Here is an 18,954-nt window from a genome sequence, read left to right as displayed (position 1 = left end):
TCAAGGTTGATATCATCTGGCTTAGAAACATTTGTTAACATATGACATATGATATAGCAGTAGAGGCAGCTCATTTAGCCCCCAAGCTTGCTCCATCATTCAATAAAATCATGATTATTCTGTGTTTCAAATCCCACCTTCCTATCTATCCCCCATAACCTTTGATTTTCTAGCCAATCAAGAATATCTCGCTCTTAAAACTACTCAACGACCTTATTTCCATCACCCTATGAATCAGAGAATTCCAAAATCGCACATACCTTTGATAGAAAAAAAATCCCTCATCTCTGTCCTACAAGGGGAGACCCTTCATTTTTAAATTGTGCCTATTTCCAGACTGACTGTCAAAGAGGAAACATCCTTTCCATATGTATCTTGTGAAATCCATTCAGAACAATATATTTCAAGCACGTCATCCCTCAACTATGCTAAACTCCAGTAAAAACTAGCTCAGTCTGTCTAACTTATTTATAAGACAAACTGTTCATTCCATAAGTAAGACCAAAACTGCAAACAGTATTCAAGATGTGGTCTCACCAATGCTCAGTATATATTCAGAGCATAACATTCTTACTTTTAAGTTCAATTACTGTCATAATAAAGTATGACATTCAATTATCTTTCTAGATTATATGCTGTATCTACATGGTAGGTTTTTGTGGCTCATGCACTAGAACACCTAGATCTCTCTGCATCTCAGTCCTCCACATTCCATGTCCACTTTCTACCAAAGTGATCAACTTCACATTTTCCCACATTATACTACATCTACCAGATTTTTAACCACTCATTTGCATCCTCTGCATAATATAATTCATCTAACATTAACCCCCCATTCCTAATCTCCAGAGGACCAACACTCACTTTTCCTTTTTAAATACCTGTAGAAATTATTGCCATCTGTTCTAACATTCCTAACTAGCTTCCAATCATCGTCTTAATTTCATCATTCTAATTAATATTCCAGTCACACTCTGCCATTCTTTATAATCTGACCTTTCATTACACAGGTCAATCCTTTTCTCATGAGTTTCAGCCTTTCCTTACTTTCTGTAGTTAACCACAGATGGTTCATATTAGGAATGTAGGTATTCTGAATATTGTGAAATATCCCCTTAAGCATCTGCCACGGTTGATGTATCTCCTAGCCTAATATGCCAATTCACTTCATCTAGCTCAGCTTTCATGCCTACATTTAGTAAGTTCAAAATACAATTCTTAGCATCAGTCTTCTCCTTTTCAAACTGGATTTAAAATTCAAACATGTTTTGGTCACTGCTGACTAGGTATGCCTTTACTCTGTGATTATTAATTAATCCTGTCACTTTACGCAATATCAAATCTAACACATCAAACTAGAGGACAAAGGTTGAGCAAAACATAAACTAGCATCTGTGTATTGAATATTCGGTATAAGCTTATACAATTTGATCAAATTGACAGATACTGCTAGATAGGCTAAGGTTTAATAAAGTATAGCTACAATTAGTAGTTATAGGTACTACCTTCAACACATAGTTTCAGATTGCCATATTATCAAAAGAAGCCTATGGAAGTACTGAAAAGGATACAAAGGAGATTTCCAAGGGCAATATCAGAAATGCAAGGTTATACCTATCAGAAAAGAATAATCACGTCTGGTTCTTTTCCCTCTTAAATAGAGAAAGCTAAAGAGTGATTTAACAGAAAGTTCTGAAAGATTTTAACAGAGTAGATGCAAAGTTTAGTCACTTAATTGGGAAGTAGTTGCAAGTGCAGCCAAAAGTTTCAATATCTAAACAATTACCAATGTTCTGGAAATCTGCATAGAGACATAGAGATGTACAGCACGGAAACAGACCCTTCGGTCTAACTTGTCCATGCTGACCAGATATCCCAACCTAATCTAGTCCCACTTGCCAGCACCCGGCCCATATCCCCCTCAACCCTTCCTATTCATATACCCATCCAGTTGCCTTTGAAATATTGCAATTGTACCAGCCTCCACCACTTCGTCTGGCAGCTCATTCCATACACGTACCACCCTCTGTGTGAAAAAGTTGCCGCTTTTATATCTTTCCCCTCTCACCCTAAACCTATGCCCTCTTATTCTGGACTCCTCCACCCCAGACTTTGTCTATTTACCCTATCCATGTCCCTCATGATTTTATAAACCTCTATAAGGTCACCCCTCAGCCTCCGATGCTCCAAGGAAAAAAGCCCTAGCCTATTCAACATCTTCTTACAGCTCAAATCCGCCAACCTTGGCAACATCCTTGTAAACCTTTTCTGAACTCCTTCAAGTTTCACAACATCTTTCTAATAGGAAGGAGACCAGAATTGCATGATCCAGCCAGGTTTTAACAGGGCAAGTATATTGACAAGATCCCACATGAGCAGATGGGATCCAGGGTAACGTGGCAAGATAAATCCAACATTGGCTTGATGGTAGGAGACAGAGAGTTGTCATAGAAAGTTGTTTGTGTGACTGGAATCTGGTGTTGACTGGCGTATCACAGGAATCAGTCTTGAGTCCCTTATTGTTTGTGATATATATAATCAACATAGATGCGAATGTGGGAGCTGAGGGGAGAGGGATAATAAATAAGATTGTTGGTGAGATGAAAATTGGCCTGGTGGGTAATAGTGAGGAAGAAGGTTTTAAATTACAGGAAAATATATTTGGGTTGGTCAGATTGGCTGATCAGTGGCAGATGGAATTCAACACTGATGCACTTTGGAAGAAGTTAACAAGACAAGGGAGTACTCAATGAATGTCCAGCCATTAAGAATCTCAGAGCAACAGAGGAATATTGGGATGATTATCCACATATCCCTGAAAGGGGTATGACAGGTTATTAGGGTGGTTAAGATGACATATGGTACATTTACCTTAGTCATTTTAAAAATAATTTTAATCTGATTTATTGTAGTCACATGTATCTAAGTACATTGAAAAGTTTTGTTTTACGAGCAGGCAGACCATAGCAAACAAGGACATACAGATCACAGGGTGCTTAGACAGAGCGAGACATACAAGGTTAGGGCTGCACAGGAGGTGCACCAAGTACAATTAACATTAACTTTAAATAATGCTAATCTTGATAAAGAGTCCATTCAGCAGTCTAATAATGGCAGGGAAGAACTGTTCTTGATCCTATTGGTGTTTGTGTTCAAGCTTCTCTAACTTCTGCCTGATGGAAGAGGTTGAAAGAAAGCATTCCTGGGGTGGGTGGGGCTTTTGATGATGTTGGCAGCCTTTCTGTGGCAAAGAGAAGTGCAAGTGGAGTCTGTGGATGGAAAGTTGGTCTGGGCCGTGCACATGACTTTCTGGAGCTTCTTGGTCATGGCCACAACACTTGCCATACCAGACCATTATGAACCTAGATAGAACGCTTTCTATGGTGCATCTTGAAAAGTTGGTGAGGGTCCTTATGAACATGCTGAATTTCCTAAGCAGAGGCTTTGTTGTCTCTTCTTGACTATTGCATCTACATGGGAGGCCCAGGACAGATTGTTGGTTATTCTCATTCCTAGGAACTTGATGCTCTTGAGCTTCTCCACCTTAGCTCCAATGGTGTAGATCGGGGCGTGCCCTCCTCCTTTCTTCCTGAAATCATTGACCAGTTTTTTTTTGTTTTGCTGACATTGAGAGAGATCGTTGTCATTACACCATGACACCAAGCACTCTACCTCCTTCCTGTATTCTAATGCATTGTTTGATATCTGGCTTACCATGGTGGTGTCATTAGCAAACTTGCAGATAGCATTTTTATAGAATTTGGCAACATGAATGTACAAGGTGTACAGTAGGGGGCTGAGTATCCTTGCTGGGCACCAGTGTTGAGGATTATCGTGGACGAGGCTTATCATGGCATAGATTATAAAAGCAGGGCAAGTTATGCTGAAGCTGTATAAAACTTTAGTTAGGCTATTGTTAGAGTACTGTGTGCAAATCTGTTACCACTCTATAAGAAAGATATAATTGCACTGGAAGGGATGCAGAAGAGATTCACCAGGATATGGCCTGGGTTAGAGCATTTTAGATACAAAAAGAGGTTAGAGAGGCTTAAGTTGTTTTCTTTAGAGTCAAAAAGACTGAGGGAAAATCTGTTTGAGGTGAATAAGATTATGAGGAGCATGAATTGTGTGGATTGGAAGCAGTTGTTTCCCCTTAGGTCAGTAATGAGGGGGTAAATTTAAAGGTGAAGGGCAAGAGGTTTAAAGTGGATTTTGCAAAAATGTTTTCCACGCAGAGGGTGATGGAATTAGGAATGCACTGCCTGGGAGGGTCTTAAAGGCAGGTAACCTCACAACCTTTAAAAGGTATCTGGAGGAGCATTTGAACTGTCATAATATTCAAGGCTTTGGGCCAAGTGCTAGAAAATGGGATTAGTGTTGACAGCCAGTGCAAAGATTTACTGAAACTCACCAGAGTCAATACATTGAGAGCACAGCAGAAATGCCTGTCCAATGAAATTGGAAGCTTGGAAAGTCATTCAAGAATGAACCTGCTGTTTTCCTTCTGCTGAAAACTGCTTGTGCTCGCACTGAGTGTGCTTTCACTAATCATTGCTAATGTTTCATAAAATCATCGCTACACATCTTTGATCTTACTCACCAGGATCTGCACTGCCCTCGATGCAGCTTGGGAGCAGTTTATACAACTCTACTGTGAACTTCTGAAGATGAACAGGAGGAGCCGCAATTCCAAAAGCAATTTGTTATGATGTTATGATCCCAGCTGACTGGACAAGTCACATCCCAAAGTAAAACCTTGTTTTATAGACCCCAGAAACTTCAAGATGTCTAAAAGTCTCTTTCATCTTGCACTAGTCACAACTTCCATACCTCTTTATTCCACAAGAGTTAGTGGGTAACTCCTGGAAGATGAATAAGGCAATTGATGACATCTGAAAGGAATTTAGCTGCCAATAATAATGGAGAAGTACAAGCAGACCTTGTCCAGAATCACACTGTAAAGAGGACTAGAGTTGAAAAAGAAACAAATTGAGGACCATTCTGCATCCGCAGAAATGGATGGAGGGGAAGCAGAGGAAGATTAATGAAAATGACAAGGAACGTGCCGTTATCATGGTGCCTGCAATAGCCCACATGATTGCCAGAGAGACCTGAAGTAAGATCCTAAGATATAGAAGCAGAAATTAGGCCATTCAGCCCAATGAGTCGGCTCTACCATTCAATCATGGCTGATAAGTTTGTCAACCTCATTCCCCACTTTCTTCCCATAACCCTGGATCCCCTTGATACTCAAGAACCTATCTATCTCAGTCGTAAATATACTCAATGACCTGACCTCCGCAACCTTCTGTGGCAATGAATTCCAGAAAGTCACCAAACTCTGGCTAAAGAAGTTTCTCCAAATCTAAGTTCAAAAAGGTCTTCCCTTCCCTCTTAGGCTATGCCCTTGGGTCCTAGTCTCTCCTACCAATGGAGGCATCTTTCCAACATCTACTCTGTCAGGCCATTCAGTATTTTGTATGTTTCAATTAGATCCCCCCTCATCCTTCTAGACTTCATTGAATATAAACCCAGAGTCCTCAAACATTTCTCATATGTTAAGCTTTTCATTCCTGGGATCATTCTCGTGAATCTCCTTTGAACATGCTCCAGGGCCAGTACATCCTTCCTAAGAAATGGGGCCCAAAACTGCTCACAATATCCCAGAGCTTTATACAATCTCAGAAGTACATCCCTGCTTTTATAGTCAAGTCTTTTCGAAATAAATGCCATCATTGCATTTGCCTTCCTAACTACTGACTCAAACTGTAAGTTTATCTTGAGAGAATCCTGGACTAGAACTCCCAAGTCTCTTTGCACTTCTGACTTCTGAATTTTCTCCATATTTAGAAAATAGTCCATGCCCCTATTCTTCCCACCAAAGTACATGACCTCACACTTTCTCTCGTTGTACTCCATCTGTCACTTCTTTGCCCATCCTCCTAACCTGTCTAAATCCTTCTGAACGAATTCAGGCACAATTCAAATAACTAAAGACTGTGAAGATAAATGCCAAACAATACACCACACACTCCAAAATTGCAATTATTCCCATAATCAGATCCCTCTAACTCATTCACACCCTTTGCTTATCTTTCATTTTGATTATATGACTCTCCTGCAAGCTAATGCCCACCTTGAAGACAAATGATATCAATACAAAGTTAATCTTGAAATAAAAGATGAAGGAAGAAGATGACCAATATTACTTGAATAGCAAGTAATTGGGAAGGCAACTGAAATGTTGGCCTTTATTCCAGAAAGAATTAATAGAGTTTAAAATTAGGGAAGATTTGTTGAAATTATACAAGGCACGAGCCAGACCACAGCTGGAAATATTGTGAACAGCTCTGTTTCCATTCTCTAAAGTTATACTTAAATACAGTAATGGAAGTATCCAAGAATACTCGCGAGGTTGATGTGGGATATGGAGGGGTTGTCTTATGAGGACCACTTGAGTAGGTTGAATCAGTACTCACCATGACCTGCAAGTTCACCTCCAAGTCACAGGTCATCGCAACACAAGCTATGTCACTGTTTCATCACTGTTCCTGGGACAAAATCCTGGAATTCCCTTTCTAACAGCATTGTGAACTTACCAGACATGGACTGCAGCAATTCAAGAAGGGGGCTGACCATCTAACCACAAAGACAATAGGGATGGGCAATAAATACTGGCAACTAGTGATGTCTGCATCGCATGAATGCATGAAAAATATACTTTAAAAAAGGATTGAAAGCACTTGGTATCAAGAAATCAGAGTATATATTTCTGCAAGGACTACGGAAAAATCTACTTAGCAGTTCGATTATGGCATCCTTTCCCATCTGCACAAAATTTGCACTCTCATTAAATTCCCAGCTTTTGCACTCTCTAGATTCAATTTGTGATCATCTGAATATCAGTAAATACTGTTTATTTCATTCAAATTTCTGAGTCACACCCAAGTTACAATATGATGATTCAGATTCTTGAAGGCAATTATTAGCATCTATTGAATCCAGGCAAACACCTTTAGCTCATTCTGGATCAGTGGTGCTGGAAGAGCACAGCAATTCAGGCAGCATCCGACGAGCAGCAAAATCGACGTTTCGGGCAAAAGCCCTTCATCAGGAATAAAGGCAGAGAGCCTGAAGCATGGAGAGATAAGCTAGAGGAGGGTGGGGGTGGGGAGAAAGTAGCATAGAGTACAATAGGTGAGTGGGGGAGGAGATGAAGGTGAAGAGCTTCAGGGCAGAGGAAATGACCTGGGAGTTGCAGTGGGAGAGGGACTCCCTGAGATTCTTGTAGAAAGAGGAGGAAAACTTCTTCAAGGCAGGCATCCTTGCAAGAGGATTCGCAGTAGGGTTAAAATCAACAAGGTAAAAACAATGACTGCAGATGCTGGAAACCAGATTCTGGATCAATGGTGCTGGAAGAGCACAGCAATTCAGGCAGCATCCGACGAGCAGCAAAATCGACGTTTCGGGCAAAAGCCTTTGCTGCTCGTCGGATGCAGCCTGACCTGCTGTGCTTTTCCAGCACCACTCTAATCTTGACAGCTTACTGCAATGGGCTTGCAATTTCTGCAAATCAGCTTGCAGTTTCTTTCACAATTTATAAGTTTGAAATTAAGTTCATATGTTAAACTGGATTTCAATTTGAAATGTACAGACCAACATTTATCCAAGGCTTTCTTACTTTCACTAAATTCTCAATGTTTGCACCCCATGATGTACTCATTTTACAAGCACTGCATACCTCGCCTTATTTTACCCTATGTCTGTCATGATCCTACCTCATATTATTCGATTACTCAGATGCCAGAATGAATTCTGGCTGGATGATGTTTTGTTTCATTTTAATGAGGTGGTCTCTCACTGTAAGCTGCATCTATTAAATGATAGCTAAGAAATTTCAAAAGGTTTGAAGTTCTGAGGAAGGGTCACTGGACCCAAAACAGTAACTCTGATTTCTCTCCATAGATTGTGCCAGACCTCCTGAACTGTTTCAGTTACTTCTGTTTTTTGTTTAAAAAAATTAAAGATGCATTATTACAACAAGCTATTGCTAAAAATGAAATTAATGTTTTATTAAATCGCCATGGAAATTATATATTTCACCTTTTTGAATGAAATTCAGCAAGTTCTGTCTAAGAATGCTTACGCAACTCTTTTTGTAAAGGGTCATAAAAATAGTTATCTTACTGGATAGTTCCCTTTCTAAAGTTTGCAATGAAGCTGTTGATGATGGTACAGATGTCTCAATAGCAAAGATAGGCTTGCGGTCTGACTGGATGACAATCAGTGGAATGTCTTCTTTAGCTTCTGTGAACAACGCTTTAGTTTGGGTAACAGAAGCCTGCCAAAGCAAATTTGTTATATTGTTAATTACTTAAAATTTATGCTCTACAGCATGTTAGTTGATTGTGCATTCAGCTCATAATATACATTCTGAGGTATTTAAGGCAACAGCAGAATTGCAACTGAAAAAGCATGTTGTAAGGATCTCTCTCTCTTTGTTTACTGTTTCGTGAAGTCTTTAAAGTTATTAACACTCTGCTTCTTCACTCGAAATATCAATTAAGACATTTTGTACTTCGTTAATCTTTTTTATCTGTCCATCTTCACTGATTCTTTCATTTTTTCCAAGCTATTATTTCTGGGACAGATACAAATTACTGTGGACAATGATCTGGCTCAAGAACATAAGATGTAAAGAAGCTGATGGAGTAACTGCTTAGCATCAAGATAATAGACGAGAAGCAAACTGCTTATAAAATGCTGTCAGCCTGTTGTAACACATCAGTTCTTTGTTAAAGCAAGCAGATCTTCATTAAAAGAAATCAGTTCTTTCTTAATGCAATCAGTTCTTTGTTAAGACTGTGAATCCAGACACACAGCACAGCTTTTTATCTGGAAGAAGCAAAATGGTATGTAAACTGCTGTAATTTTGGAAGGCCCCTCTACCAACTATGTAAATCCTCCACCATACACCCACGAGATACTTAATATTTTTAAATGCATAAGTAACCAACTTTGTTCAAACTACATTAAAATCCAAAATACATATCTATTTTAAATTGAACCCTTTACTTGAAAACTGAGACATTACAACCTTAAATTTTCAAATTTAAATTTTACTTTCTCATTTTGCTTTACTCTGTATCATGCTATCTGTGCAATATTAAACAGTACAATACTGCTCTACTGTTATTTTAATAGATTTAAAATAGAACAAGACATAATGACACTACCGGTATAATAGGCCCTCTGTAATCTGACACCAGTTTGCCGTTACCTGTCCAAAGCAGATGTACAATTCTTTCATGGCAAGGTCAGTTTTGTCTATCATTTTAGAGATGGATTTTTCTTTTGCTCCAATAACCCATGGGTAGTATGAACTGTCTACTTGAAGTGTACCAGTTCCAGTCTGGTGGTCTAACTGAGACAGCAATTTTGCAAGCCTGAAATTGATAATAGGAACAAAATTTCAGTCAAACAGAAGCCTACACAGACGTGTGATTTTTAAAATATTTCATTCATGAGATGTAACTTCAGTACCTTTTTTCCCCATCCACAACCACATTATTACCACTATCCCACCTCCCCTTGGGAGTGAATAGGCTTTATTAAACATAACTACATAAATGCAAGGGTTTTAAATGTAAGAAAGGACATCTTTTGGAACCTCTAGACTTGGGCTTCAGTTCTTTGTGATCTGACATCAATTTGCTGTGGTTTCTGACACAAGCTCAGTAACTATTCTGATTCCTTTCCTTGTTTAGATATTGAACATCAATAAACCAGTTTTTTGGAATACTGCATATGTGCAATTTTACTCTTTCAACATGTGAATAACTTAAATCAGTGATTTACATCAGGCTGCAGTTAATCAGATAAAAAGACATTAAATATCACTGACATTTTTATGATTTCTATGAGCTTTGATAATCTCTATTAATATTTAATGAAATATCAATTTTAATATATTCTTAAATTATGAAGACAAAATTTTAAAGCTCCTCAAAATTTCTTATTCATCTGCAGACAACTAAATGATTTTGTTATTGCTTATCATCATTCTTTGGATAACTTTGCATATATCAAAACACAATTATTCGACACTTGAGTTCCCAAGTGTCATATTTGACTCAAAACATTAAATTTGTCTTTGTCTCCACAAAAATTGCCAGATCTGCTGAGTTTCTCCAAAATGTCCAAATTTTCAGCATCTGCTGAAACTGAATGTTTGAAATTGCTTATTTTCTTTTATTGACACTGCTGCTGAGTTGTACAGTAAGCAGCTTCACATTTGTAAGAGAAAATCTAACACTGAGTAAAGATTGATATCTGGTTTCCAGCTCCTTTACCAATTGATAGAAAGAGTGGGGTAGCAGAGAATGGTTACTTAAAGGTGAAGTTAAATGTAAGTTTTTCTTTGAAACACAGAATATTATAATCTGAATAGATTTCATGAAGAATGGTTTAAAACAAACTATCAGAATATGAAGTTAAAAATCACACAACACTAGGTTATAGTCCAACAGGTTTAATTGGAAGCACACTAGCTTTCGGAGCGTCGCTCCTTCATCAGGTGGTAGTGGAGGCTTTTCTTTTGTCACTTTGTCTGTTTGGCAATGTCGTGTAATTGTACTGATATATCCTGAGTGCAGGCTGAGAGTGTGGACTCCAACTGAATTTCAAGGTTGTGGTGCCTGCTGTAGAGTTGGTGCATGAGATAATTGAGGAGTTTATGAGAGGTGCAGTGGCAAAGTCTCTCTGCATAGTCTGTGTTGTAGGTCGACTTAAGTGGGTTTGTGATCTGTAATCCTTTTGGGATCTTTCCTGCTTGCCTGCATTCCTGTAGAAACTTGATGTCTGTGTCAATATGTGCGATCTTCTTGGAGATCCTCTCCACTTTAAGCCGGCAGTTAGTGGTGTCGATAGTAGTCATGATTCGGAGATGCCGGTGTTGGACTGAGGTGTACAAAGTTAAAAATCACACAACACCAGGTGATGAAGGAGCGTCGCTCCGAAAGCTAGTGTGCTTCCAATTAAACCTGTTGGACTATAACGTGGTGTTGTGTGATTTTTAACTTTGTACACTCCAGCCCAACACCGGCATCTCCAAATCACATCAGAATATGATTATCTTCTAATATTCTCAGAGACTAAGTCTATCATCAGAAAAGAAACGAAAGAAATGTTACATTCTGGCCAAGGAAGAACAAGATATGGCCCTTTCTTGCTGCTTCCAAACAAAAGTAAAATCGGAAGCAAAGTATTCTCACAGGAAGACATGTAACATCACAGGATTTGTAATCCAGAACACTATGCTAATATCCGAGGACATGGGTTTTAATTTCACCATGGCAAATTCAATAAAAGAAAGTTGTAGGGAAGTTTAATTGATTGTCGCAAAACCCATCTGGTTCAATAATGCCATCCTTACCTGGTCTGGCCCACATGTGATTCCACACACATGGCAATGTGGCTGACTTTTATCTATCTTCTGGGCAATCAGTTTTGGGCAATAAATGTTGGCCAAGACTGCAACAGCTTCATCCCCTAAATGCATTTTTAAGAATTCTAATGGCTAGAAGCATGATAGTTGGTTACTAAAGGATGTTTAGCTCCTCTATTAGGTTTCATGCATGGCATTTGTGAGAAAAACAATCTAAAGGATAAATACAATGCATATGTCTGAATTTATAGATTTCGAAATACAGGTTATTCAGTGAAGGAATATATCATGAACACTAATAAATGGTATGAAAAATGGTAAAGATTCAATCTGAAATTTCCTTATTAAATGCTTACATTTGAGTTGCTGGATTGTGCTAGTATCATGGAAAGACTCCTGGTCAGTTCAGGGGATCAGTTGGAGGAGGCGTCATCTTCATTGCATTCATCCTGTTTTGTCAATGCAAATCTTCTCTCACCATGGAATCTCATATGCTCCATGCACACCACAGGCACTTTAAATTTTAATTGGAAGTGTACAGGAAAGTGATAAACAAGTAGGAATAGATACACTTCTCACTCTGCCTATTAGGAACTGCATGCCTCAATTAAAATTCAATCTTCAAGTCTGCAGATAGAGTGCATTACAAAAGAGAGGGCCATAAAATCTTGCTGGGGGATGATTAGATTGTGGTTATCCAACATGGTAATCAAATAATTAAAGGTCATTTCTCTCAGTTAAGTGAGATTGATGACTAACTCTCAGAAAATGAACAGGTAATGATAAGGCACTCTGTATACCTCACATGTTTATGTGTTTTGAAATGATCCTCTGAAGGAACAGAATACTATAGATCAGAGGCTGCGGAGTGAAAGGTTGAGAGTTTAAGATGAACTGGATAGAGCTATCACAAATGTCTTGGAGTGGGAATTCAGTGACCTAGAAAGGAAGTGACTATAATAAGAAATGCAAGAAAGCTATTTCAATTTTTAAATATTGGTTGAACGTTCAAGACAATAAACCAAGAAACTAAGCCCATGGACTTACAAAATGGGTAAAAGAATAGAAAATAGAAAAGTACAGTATAAGTTCTAATAATATTTCTGAAAATGATTCTTGCATTAAAATGAGCATGTATCAGAAAACAAGGTTTCAAACACACAAGAAAGTGATTTTACAATACGAGCCCTAAAATAACCAAAACACAGAGAGGTTGCAGCTTAAAACAAATTACATAATGAAAGGGGGCTACAAAACAGGCCCAAAATGGGACTAGAAGCAGAAGTCCTCATGACTGTCAAGTCTTGTTAGCTTCTAATATTTTAGAGGGTAAACGAATAAGAGGCAAAAGAAAAGGGATTTGATAGTTCGAAGAAACCTGAGTGTACTTTGAAAGAGCCAGAAATGTTTAAAGAAAGATCCTTGCAGGGGAAAATTAAGGCTGAAACAAGAGTAATTGCTTGTGGTTATGAAGAATTAAAGGGATATAGATGGTGCAGTGGTTTCTGCCTCAGATGGAGAAGTAATCCTGAATCTTTGACCACAGATGTAGGTGTATAAAACTCATGTTTCTGCAGCACGAAACATTTCAGAGAGGAAAGCTGAAGAAGCAAGATGTGTAAAAGAGGACTGGAAACTAAACGAATATATTTGTTGTTCGAATTATGCCATAAGGTTGTGGCACTTTTCGAAAGATCTGTTTTACTAAACATAGGTTATGTTGAACCAAAATGAGAACCTGAAATGTTCTAAGTATCAACAAGGGAAACTTACTGGCATCTTCATGATGTATATTGATGATTTCTAAAGTGACAGTACTTTGGATTTTGAGAAATATGTTATTGATAAAACTAAAGTGGAATTTATGTCCCTGTATACTTTTTAGAATTGTACCATTATGTTTGTACTGCCTCTCTCAATTCCTTCTGCCAAACCGGATCACCACACACATCTCTGTGTGAACTTTGAAAAACAACTACTTACCACTACACGCTGTTTTCTATTATTAAGACAATTTTTTCAATCCAAGCTGACATGGATCCACTATTCAGTAAGCAACAGCTTTTTGAAGGAACTTTTATGCGGTACTTCAAAAGCTTTCTTAATATTTATATTAATAACAACCATAGCTTTCCCTTCATCATTCAGTGGGTTAATAGTTTTCCTGCAATTGCTGTTACATTTTCAAAAATTATTACTTCTAAAAAATTATCCATCACTGTTGATAAAATTGACCAGGCTTTAGAGGTTAGGAATTTCTTCACACTCTTTCTTAAATAACAATGTCTTAAATAACATATTCGCCACTTTCCAAATCTCTGACGCTTTACAGTTATTGAGAAAATATTGGTAGATAATTGCAATGCCTTCCACTATCTCGAAGCTCACTTCCCTTGGCAAACAAAACTGCAAGTTATTCAGGGTAGACAACCTATACAGTCCATCAGTGCAACCAGTACATCCTGTCTGCAGGTTTCATGCTGCATGGATAATGGAAGCTACAGTGACTGGGTATGGATTTTAGATTAGGGGTGTGCCAGAGTGGACAAGAGAAGGAAGAATGGGGAGTGTGGAGTGTTGGATGAGATGGGTAGATTTGTATTGTGTCTTACACAAAATGTGTGATATACCCCATAAAAGTCATGCTAAAGATGTCATCACAATAGTATGGTGTGTGACCTAATGGTTTCAATCTCTAGTTCAGTGGAACTCATTGCTGCAGAAAGCTATAGACCAGGTCTTGGTGTATTTAAGACAGAGCTAGATAGATTCTTGATTACTAAGGAGATCAAGGGTAACAGAGCGAAGGCAGGAGAATAGGGTTGAGAAATATTTCAGCCATGATTGAATGATGGAACAGACTCAATGGGCTGAATGGCCTAATTTTGCTCCTATATCTTATGGTGGTAGTGAGCTCTGTCCTCTTGCAGCATGACATGCTGAGAGAAATGTGCTACTATACATCTGAATTACTTAATGCTCCCCACTTCCAATCCTACATGCTTAAACTCTGCCCACTCTCACTTACTGCTCATACAAACTGTATTACAGCATGGTTAGTATGTTATTGAAGTCTACTGACTTATTTGAAAAGGCTATTTATTGAGCAAGTTAGCACAGTTACCTTGTGCTTTTGCTCTGGATTGGGCAGATGCCAAAATCAGCTACTTGTCCACTACTACTTAGTCATGTAGACAATCAGCTGATTTTGGCATCTGCCCACCTAACAAACTATAAAGCTCAGCTTGGGGCATGAGTGGGAAGGTGATGAGCTAGCCACCCCCTATTTGCATGGCCACCACTGAAAGCATGTCAAGTGCGGATACATAAAATCTAAACTTTGGTTTTGATCTGTCAAACATTCTTTAGGTAACAATAAATATCATGGAAATCTTTGAAGTCTCCAACTCCAGCACAGATTCTGAGATATTCTTGCAGGATCTCTGGTAGACCACGAATTGTCCATCAGAAGTTTAAACTTTCCAAGCAATTTCCACATGAGTGGCAGTGGGCATCTTCAGTCATGCATCTAGTCTCTGACCATTTTGAGACTGAAATATTTGACTCACTGGGTTACACACAGAAAATAATAGATTGAATGAAGAATTAGAAGATGGAAAGGGAGCCTTGAGAAAGTTTGTTTGGCAACAATCTGTCCCCGATGTTTAACTAAAATCAGACAGTTCCAGGCACAAACCAGCCAGCAACAGGCAAACATGGCTGCAATCTTCAAATCCAGGTTGGATGACTCTGACCCTTCCTGAAACAACATAGTTGAAAACTGCCCTGCTCCATCACTCTTATGTAATGAGAAAATGTTGTCCATGTGGTCAGACAAGACTGAACCACAGGACAGACTAAGGCTGAAAGGGTAGCAAGAACTTATGAAGAACCACCCTCATCCATAAGGTTTAGAAGAGAGGTCTATGGCATGTCTACTCACAGGCCCGTTACCCATGATGAGGTTAAGAAACTTGAAAGAAGAGTTGTGAATAATAATGGATATAAATACCAAAACCCTCCCGATCAGCCCAAACATCTTTAAAACTTCACAACTAGACTTAGAGAACGATGGCCTTAAGCAGGTTGTTCTACCTCTATAATATTAAGATGGACCAAGACATTTAGTTCAAAGACACTTTTGAGAAGGTAGAAGCGAACGTTATGAGGATCTTAAGATAAGAGAATGTTGAATTTTGTGAAGTCCGAACATCAAATAAGGTACCACCGAAAGTCAAGTGTATTTGCAGAGAGGGTCTTTAAGGGATGATGAAGGGCATTATTTTGACTTCAAGTTTCAAAAGCCTCTTTCTGAAAGCACTTGAGCCAATCATCTGCAATGCATTGGACAGTTACAAAATTGTCAGTTTGTCTGGAGGTGTTGTTTCCTCATTCTTATATAATCCATTAGGAGACGTATGATATCTTGTGTCACGCTGCAGAGAAACTATGATAATTCCGTCGAAAGCCAGTTGCCATACTAGAAATGTGGACAATCATGAGTTTGGTGCTGAGGAGAGGTCCCTTAATTTCCTGTTTAATTGTAACCATCTGTGTCACTATCTCCACAAGTACCACAATGGGTGCAGAATGGAGTGTGACAGTAACAGCCAACTTTCCACTGCCTCCTGCACCAGTGAGGCCCAACTCAATCCAATTTGAATTTTTCAAAACATTTGTATTTAAGTTAAAAATCCTGTCAAAGAGCCAAACTTAAAGACATATTTTACCATTTCTTCCAGATACGGTTTTTGGAGCAAACAACAGAGCTGGAAACATTGCTATTAAGAGGAAGAAAACCCTCCATGAAATCTTTTGCGTTCCTCATACTGCATGGTTAATAAAACACCCTTGGCAGATAACTCACAGTTTTCCCGCCATTGAGAGATCACAGTTTTCAAGATAGCTATCTGCACACTTGTACAAACTAATTAATATATACTTTAATAAATATTAACAAAGGACTCTGCAACAGTTGAGAATATGACTATCAAAGTGGTACAAAAAGTACTTATCAAAATAACAAGCACTCAAAAAAAAATTTGGAGATTTTACCTGTACTCAAAGTAATAGTCACTCTTAAGGAATGCTGGAAGTCTCTCACTTCTTATCCATGAAACACCCTGCTCCTGATCTAGGCACTAAAATTGATAAAATAGTTGTGCGGTCAGAGTGGCTTGTTAACCCAGAAAGATATCTGAAGAAATAAAGGCAAGGCAAGGTAATGTAAAGTCACCATATTCCAAGGGCACCATCATGCTGCTCTCTCATTAGAGATAGATGACTGGTGGTGGTTTAACCTGGCGGCAACCTTACCTGCATGGCCTTGCCCCTTGCCTGAGATCTTCATGGTGGCCTCAGCTGGTACAGGATTTGAACCCACATTTTTTGATGTCACTCTGCATTGCAAACTAGCTGTTCAGCCAACTCGGCTAAGAAATATAGACTGCAGTAATGCACAATCTTGACCCAGAGTCGCTTTAAATGGACAGACAATCGTTGATGAGTGATGAATAGTGATCAATACATTCACCGTATCACAATGTAAAAACCAAATTATATTAAGGTCTAATATACCTGAAGTTGTGCCCAGGATTGCATTTAACACTTCTTCCTAGTACCTGCATAGAACTGGGTAACTGACAAGTAGTCAAGAAATTTCCCCAAGTGCATGTCACTCACCAACCAGTAGTCTGTTCTCATGTGGGTAAGAGTAATGGTTCCTCTGGGAGGTACAGCCAGAGCAACATAATAATGAATGTAAGGGCAGAGTGGAAGAAATGAATTGCATTCAGGATAATTTTTGTATACTGTTAGCTTTCCAGTCCAATGAAGAAGGGGCCTTGCTGGAGATTGAGGTGGGTCATATTAATCAAAGGTAAATCAACAGATGTCAGCTGATAATATAATTGAAAATCAGACTGAATATAGAAGATTCAGAGGTAACGTGAGAAAGCAAAGAAAAGCAAAGAGTTTGAAAATACACTATCAACTGACATAAAAGGGAATTCAAAGATTTTTTTAATATATAATTTATAAATAGTAACATGCTGGTGACAGGAGAAGAAAGGGCCAATTAAGGACTGAACAGGGAACTTGCACATGGGAGCAGAGCGTATGGTTGAAATGCTGATTGAGTACATTGCAACTATCTTTATCAAGGAAGAAAAAACATGGTGAAAGAGGATGAAGTTGAGAAACTAGATGGGCAGGAAGATGATAAAGAGAAAGATTAGACAGGGTGGCTGTACCTAAAGTTGATAAGTCACCAGAACTTGGTGATGTGCACTCCAGACATAGTCAGGAAAGGAAAGGCAGAACATTTTGAAGCACTGGCCATAAAATGGAAACTCTGCTTAGAAACAGAGCTAGTGCCAGAGAATTGGAAAATTGCAAACTGTTTAAAAAGGGTATAAAGATAAGCTCAACAACTACAGGCCTATCAGATTAACTGGGGCAGTGAGAAACTTGCGCAACAATAATTCAGAACAAAATCAACAGTCATTTGGATTGTTGATTTTTGCCAAATGAAGCTGCATCAGAACATTATTTCAATGAGCTAACACACACAACAGCTCAGAAGAACTACGCAGAGCAGAGGAAAATCACCTATACCGTGTATTCAAAAAGAACAGGTACCCAATGAACACAGTCTGCCGATTTCTCAGCAACAAACCCAAAAAAGCAGACAAAACACGTCCAGAAGCCCTAGCCACTCTCCCCTACATCAAAGATATCTCGGAAATGACTGCCAGACTACTCAGATCCCTTGGCATCATGGTAACCCACAAATCCACCAACACACTAAAACAGCAGCTAATGAACTTGAAAGACCCTATACAGACAAGAAGCAAACTAATGTCATTTACAAAATACAGTGCAAGAACTGTAACAAACACTACATTGGACAAACAGGCAGAAAACTAGATACCAGGATACATGAACATCAACTAGCCACAAAACGACATGACCCTCTCTCACTAGTATCCTTACATACAGACTTCGACTGGGACAACACGTCCATCCTAGGACAAGCCAAACAGAGACACAGACAAGAATTCCTAGAAGCATGGCATTCCGACTGGAACTCTATCAACAAACACACTGAGTTAGACCCCATCTACCACCCCCTGATAAAAAGAACAGGAAATGACATCACCACAGGAAATGACATAATCGACCCAAAGAAACCTAAACATATAAATAGAAAACAGAAATCATCAGCAGTGCTTCACCGGGAGGCCCACTGAAGATGTTACCTAGTAGGGTGACGAAACGCCTGGGAATGAACCTTCCAGCTCAGTGAGCAAACTTACATCCAGAACCTCAACCTGAGCTATAAATCTTCCCAAAACTTGCTACTTTCTTACTATTTATATGCCCTGAGAAGACGTTGGAATTTCTGTTTATATTTGTTGCTCGATTTTTCTTATAGTTCCTTTTACATTCTCATATTTGCTCTTTCATCTTTCCCCTGAACCGTCAGTACTCCTATTGATTCTGAATTG

At 38.7% G+C, this 18,954-nt stretch overlaps 1 protein-coding gene across 1 annotated transcript in view; it reads right to left on the bottom strand.

Moving 5' to 3' along the window:
• Positions 1-18,954, bottom strand: part of LOC122549508 (regulator of G protein signaling 22-like) — a 117,389-nt gene that overhangs the window by 97,446 nt on the left and 989 nt on the right. Inside the window, exons 2-4 of the mRNA XM_087985824.1 lie at positions 16,502-16,587; positions 9,281-9,446; positions 8,188-8,341 (exon numbers count right to left, since the gene is read on the bottom strand). Coding sequence (XP_087841950.1) covers positions 8,188-8,341; positions 9,281-9,446; positions 16,502-16,587 — 406 coding nt within the window. The remainder of the gene's footprint in view (positions 1-8,187; positions 8,342-9,280; positions 9,447-16,501; positions 16,588-18,954) is intronic.

This window comes from Chiloscyllium plagiosum, unplaced genomic scaffold, assembly GCF_037043375.1.
Source record: "Chiloscyllium plagiosum isolate Xiang-an unplaced genomic scaffold, Cpla_swu_hap1 HiC_scaffold_4, whole genome shotgun sequence".
NCBI lineage: Eukaryota > Metazoa > Chordata > Chondrichthyes > Orectolobiformes > Hemiscylliidae > Chiloscyllium > Chiloscyllium plagiosum.
This window is presented reverse-complemented; position numbering and strand designations above follow the sequence as displayed.